The sequence below is a fragment of the Tupaia chinensis genome, unplaced genomic scaffold, assembly GCF_000334495.1.
Source record: "Tupaia chinensis unplaced genomic scaffold, TupChi_1.0 Scaffold000469_1, whole genome shotgun sequence".
NCBI classification, from domain to species: Eukaryota; Metazoa; Chordata; class Mammalia; order Scandentia; family Tupaiidae; genus Tupaia; species Tupaia belangeri.
In genome coordinates this window covers 1,251,779-1,257,995 of record NW_006159978.1, presented here as the reverse complement: position 1 = coordinate 1,257,995, position 6,217 = coordinate 1,251,779, and the positions used below count along the sequence as shown (strand labels likewise).

General features: G+C 46.0%; 1 protein-coding gene across 2 annotated transcripts in view; it reads left to right on the top strand.

Moving 5' to 3' along the window:
- The window catches only part of LGMN (legumain), a 44,402-nt gene that overhangs the window by 10,903 nt on the left and 27,282 nt on the right, over positions 1-6,217 (top strand). The window contains exon 2 of one of the 2 annotated variants that reach the window (XM_006155810.3): positions 3,730-3,895. In XM_006155810.3, the coding sequence (XP_006155872.1) occupies positions 3,758-3,895 (138 nt within the window). In that variant the 5' untranslated portion in view covers positions 3,730-3,757. Of the gene's footprint in view, positions 1-3,729; positions 3,896-6,217 lie in introns of those variants that run through there. The other variant, XM_014590641.1, reaches the window with a different exon arrangement.

Below are 6,217 nucleotides of genomic sequence, written 5' to 3'. Positions count from 1 at the left end.
TTCAAAAGAGCTTGTGGGCTTGCTGTAGAAAGACAGAGAGACAGTGAGAGGGAAAGTGAGAAATCACCCCCGCAGGGGGAAGGAGCCATGCTGCAGTCCCTTCTCCTCCATTCTCCTCTGGGGATTTTGGGCACACATGCAAATGCACCTGGCATGATTTTTAAGCTGCCAAGTCTGGGACTCAAACCACAGTCGGCTAAGTGGGAGTCTAGCATCTTAACCACCACATCACCTGCTGGCCTTAAGGAAAAGGTTTTAATGCAAAACCATGTAGCAGAAAAAGTAATGGATCAGGAATTCAGAAGGCACGGGTCTAAGGCCAGAGTTTATTGTCCTTAGATATTGGGCAAGTCACTTGCTCTCATATCTGACCCCCATTTCTGTATCCCATGGATGTTAATATTTGCCCTGCCTACTGCACAGAACCCGTGTACATGCTCTGTGAGTGCCATACAGAGATGGGAATTGATGTTCGACTGTATCTTTTCCAGATCATTTACCCAGAAATTTAAATTGGTCAGCGCTGGGACCAGCAGATGGCCTAATGGCTATGTCACTGGACTCCCATGTAGTCGACCGCTGTTTATTTTTTTAATTTTTAAAATTAGAAAAAAAAATTTTTTTCCATTGGGTACCACCACATGTGTTAACACATAAGAGAGAGAAAGAGAAAGCGCACAAGAAAGCGACCCCCTCATGTGGTGCATGGCCGTGCTGCAATCCCTTTTCCATTTCTCTTTTCAGGATTTTGGGCACACATGCACACGCTGCCAGTGTGTTGTTCAGGCTCCAGGGTCTGGGAGTGAACCATGTGGTTGGCCACGTGGGATGCAGTCGCCTCGGCTACCATGCCACTAGCTGGCCCTACTGTTTATTTTATGTCTGTCTTCCATGTTTTTTTTCATAAATAAGTCAGTGTTTATATTGAACATGTGTTGAAATTTTGCAAACTTTATTATGTAAGTAATATACATTAACTGTAATAAAAAGAAGACAGATGTGGAGAAGAAAATATCCTTAATTCTACCTACTATCCTGTAATAACTACTGTTTATTTTTTTAATTTTTAAAATTAGAAAAAAAATTTTTTTTCCATTGGGTACCACCACATGTGTTAACACATAAGAGAGAGAAAGAGAAAGCGCACAAGAAAGCGACCCCCTCATGTGGTGCATGGCCGTGCTGCAATCCCTTTTCCATTTCTCTTTTCAGGATTTTGGGCACACATGCACACGCTGCCAGTGTGTTGTTCAGGCTCCAGGGTCTGGGAGTGAACCATGTGGTTGGCCACGTGGGATGCAGTCGCCTCGGCTACCATGCCACTAGCTGGCCCTACTGTTTATTTTATGTCTGTCTTCCATGTTTTTTTTGTGCATGTATATTACAGAATATATGAGTGTTAATATTTGCCCTGCCTACTGCACAGAACCCGTGTACATGCTCTGTGAGTGCCATACAGAGATGGGAATTGATGTTCGACTGTATCTTTTCCAGATCATTTACCCAGAAATTTAAATTGGTCAGCGCTGGGACCAGCAGATGGCCTAATGGCTATGTCACTGGACTCCCATGTAGTCGACCGCTGTTTATTTTTTTAATTTTTAAAATTAGAAAAAAAAATTTTTTTCCATTGGGTACCACCACATGTGTTAACACATAAGAGAGAGAAAGAGAAAGCGCACAAGAAAGCGACCCCCTCATGTGGTGCATGGCCGTGCTGCAATCCCTTTTCCATTTCTCTTTTCAGGATTTTGGGCACACATGCACACGCTGCCAGTGTGTTGTTCAGGCTCCAGGGTCTGGGAGTGAACCATGTGGTTGGCCACGTGGGATGCAGTCGCCTCGGCTACCATGCCACTAGCTGGCCCTACTGTTTATTTTATGTCTGTCTTCCATGTTTTTTTTGTGCATGTATATTACAGAATATATGAGGGACCTTCACTAAGTTTATGGAAAAGGCATATTATGAAAAAAAAAAAACTGCAGAGATTTCAGAAAAATGTTTTAAGTTTATTCACTTATTTCTTCCATGACAGAGAGAGAAAGGGAGATGGACAAAGATCAGCACTGCCAACTGGCTTGCCATGCCATGGTCCACCCCCGGCCTCAGCAGGCCTGGATCATGAGCATGTGTGTGCTCACCCGGTGTGTACGGGGAGGCCTTGGGAAGCGAACCGAGGCCCTTCCATCGTGGGTCCAGTGCATTACTGCCGTACCACTCTCTGACCCCAGATCTCAAAATTTTAACGTGGTGAATTTTGTTGATGAATCTTATCTGCTGTATTTCAAATTGTGACAAAAACCTAAAAAGGTATTTAAAACTTTCTGAGGGCCAGCATGTGGCATAGTGGTTAAGATGCTGGGATTTCAAATTGTGACAAAAACTTAAAAAGGTGTTGAAAGCTTTCTGAGGGCCGGCATGTGGCATAGTGGTTAAGGTGCTGGACTTCCATATGGCTGACCACGGTTCAAGTCCTGGACCTAGTGGCCTGCTTTTTCACTTTCCCTCCCTCTCTCTGTTCAAATTATTAATTTAAAAATTATAATAGTAACAATGAATTAAGTTTAAAAATAATTCTTAAAAAAAGAAAAGAGCTTTCTGGGTATTCCTTTTTTTGAGAGATTTTTGCTATAGGGTGTGTGTGCTTGCTGGAGAGATACAGAGACAGCAAGACAGAGACAGAAACAGAAAGTGAGAAATTACCCCCTTGGGGGGAGGATGGCCATGCTGCAGTCCCTTTTCCTCCATTCTCCCCTTGGGATTTTGGGCACACATGTATACATGGCCAGATGTGAGTTTTAAGCCTCCAGGGCTCAAACCATGGTCAACTATGTGGGAGTCCAGAAACGTAACCATTATGTCATCTGCTGGTCCCCAAATTAAATAAATTAATTCTAAAAAGGAAAGAAAGAGTTTTCTAGGTTTTCCTTTTTTCTTTTTTTAATTCTAAAGCCAAACGTTAATAAACCTATCTAAATATCTCTGTGGGAAATCATAATGGAAGGAAATGGGAAATTAATATTCTGAAAGAAAGAAAATAATGGCTAGCCTTGTTGTGAACTTGAATCCGAGCTCCTGGAGACATGTTTCCGCCCTGCTGTGTTTTCCTCATCTGTCGGACAGGTAGCTGTGGGCAGGCTCTCCCTGGCTTGGCCGTGGCTCTGGCCCCAGGCTCGACTGCTGAAATGGCACAGGATCATCCTGCATCCTCGTTTACCGAGTGTCGTGGAACCTCTGTGGAGTTTCAGTCTGAGACCAGCAGTTTTGTATTCCTCTCACCTATCTTCTGTCTTTTAAACCGAATTGATGCACACCCATTCTTTCCTGCTTCATCGCAGTCAGTGGTTAGGAGGTCCGGGGTCCGGGGTCTGCATCTGGGGAAGGTGTTCTGGCTGAATCCCAGCGTGGCAGAGGGCAGGAGGCTGTGGGTATCCAGGTATCCTGTGTCTGTGGGTATCCGGGTAGTCCTTGACTTAGACTGCGTAACTCGGACGTGCAGCCAGGATGGGAGAGAGGGACAGCTGCTTCTCCACCTGGGGAACGGGGCAGCAGGGCTGGAAACAGCATTCCTGTCCGTCTTCATCGTTGTCTCAGTGCATTCCATCCAATGCCCACCTCTTTTTGACCCCTTAATCTTTCTGACCCACTTACTGTGGTGTTTTCTTCGGGGCTAGACGCTCACCTGTTGCTGTCATTCTTTTTACTCGATTCGGCTCTTTCCTCTGCAGGTTGCTGCAGCTGCACACCAAGGGCGACATGATTTGGAAAGTAGCCGTGTTACTCGGCGCAGTCCTGGGAACTGGTGCCATGTTCCTGGACGATCCTGAGGATGGAGGCAAGCACTGGGTGGTGATCGTCGCAGGCTCGAATGGCTGGTATAATTACAGGCACCAGGTGAGAAAGTGACTCATCTTGTTCTTTATGACACTGGCATTCCGTCAACAGCCCTGGCCATGATAATAGAAGAGACTTTTTGGAAAGCTGTGGAACCAGCCCGCTCTAGGCTGGCTAAGGTGTGTGTTACGAGGATGTGGAGGAGTAAGAACCCTCACATGCTGGAACAGCAGCTTCCTCGGCCTCTGCCTAATAAATGACAATGGCATCCCCCACCTCCCGTCACCACTCATAATGTCCCCAGACTTTGCCAGATGTCTCTATGGAGTAGAATTGCCCAGGTTGAGACCGACTGGCCTGACACTTTGCAGATAAGGGGCTGAGAGAGAGGAGGTGACTTGCTGAGCTCACGTGGCAAGTTGAGGCCAGCCAGGCCTGGCGCCCAGGGCCCGGGCAGAGCAGCCCCAGGCCTCTGCACCCTCCATGCCCCTGCCCACCGCACTCCGTGGTGACATGTCCCACCCCCATCTCCCTGGCATATCTGCTACATCAGCCTGTCAGGAGTCACCTGACCATGGGATGGAAGTACAGCCTCCTGGTGGGAATGTAAAATGGTATAGGCAATTAGGGAAGTGGTCTGGCATTTCTCCAGAAAGCTAAGCATCGTGTTATCCTGTGATCCTGTAAATGCCCAAAAGAAATGAAAACATCCAAGGGAACTTCTAAAAGTTCATGGAAAATGGAATTAAAGTTAAAAAAAAGATTTGATGCAAAAATGTTGAAATCTATACATAGTTTTTTTTTAATAATATGCATTTTCCATGAACTTTTTAAAGTCTCCGTGTATTTCTGCATGAGAACTTGCACATGTATATTCATAGCAGGATGATTATTTTTATTGTTTTAGTTTTGCTGTAGAACACATGCCCTCCCTAGAGAGAGAGAGAGAGGGAGAGAGAGAGAGAGAGAGAGAAGTCACCCCCAATGGGGAATGGCTACGCTGCAGTTCCTTCTCCGTTCTCCTCTTCGGACTTAGGGCATGCATGCACCTGTGCCTCGTGTGATTTTCAAGCTGTTGGCTCTGGGACTTGAATTGTTATAGCAGGATTATTCAAAATAACCAAAAAGTGGATAGAGTCCATCTGCCCATCAGCTGATGGCTGAATAAACAAAATGTATACTCATGTGAGGGGATATTTGACCATGAAGAGTGAAAATCACGTGCTTCAACAGGGGTGACCTTACACACATGCTAAGTAGAAGCAGCTAGGTACAAAGCCACATATTTTACCATTCCACTTACGTGAAAGTCGAAATTAGGGACACCAGTAGACATAGAAAGTCGATCCGTTGCTGGGGCTGGGCTGCCGAAGGGTTTGAGGAGTGAAAATATTCTGGGATGAGATAGTGGGGATGTTGTGCAACTTGGTGAATATACTGGAAACCACCAAACTCTGTGCTTGAAAAGACACATGTATATGGCATGTGGGTTGTAGGGTAATAGGCTGCTTTTGTTAAGAAGTCACTTAATCTTTACATTCTCAGCAATAAGACGCTTAGGCTAACGCAGCATCTGTGTGCCAAGAGCACTTCGCACAAATGAACCCTGAACCCCTGGCCGTGGGGTCCAGTGCTCATGTCCTCCTTATGAGCGATTGCACTGAGGTGTGGGCAGGGTCAGCAGTTAGCCCAACGTGGCATGGCTGGCAAGTGGTAGGCCCAGTCGCAAACCCAGGCTCGTGAGCGCTAGAGCAGTCCTGTCCAATAGGAGAGCTGCATATGTGTCCTGGCTACTTTCTAGTAGCCACATTTTGTGTTTTTATTTTCCTTTTTTTAATTGCCAGAGGCATGTGGGCTCACTGGAAAGACAGATGGACAGAGAGGGAGAAAGCACCCCCCCAAATGGGGCATGCCCACTCTACAATCCCTTCTTGCCCATTTCTCCATCTTGTCAGGATTTCAGGCATACACACACATGCCCCAATGTTTTTCAGGCTGCTGGGGCCAGGATTCGAACCACGGTCAGCCATACTGGATGTTGTTCTCTTAACCTGTAGGCTATGAGCCAGTCCTAGGAGCCCCAGCTCGAAAACTAAAAATAAACAAAAAGCAGATGAAATTAATTTTGATATCCTCTTTAAACCAGTATGTTTAAACCATTATTTCGACATGTGATCAGTATAAAAGGTGAATAGTGAGATACTCGTGTGTGTGTGTGTGTGTGTGTGTGTGGGTGGGTGGGTGGGTGGGGGTGTGTGCGCTAAGTCATTAAACTCAGTACTTATTTATTTATTTTTTTAAACTCAGTGCCTATTGACATACAGCTCGGACTCGTGGCTGTGTGTGGCCAATGGCTATGTGTCGGCTGGGGGGGGGGGGGGG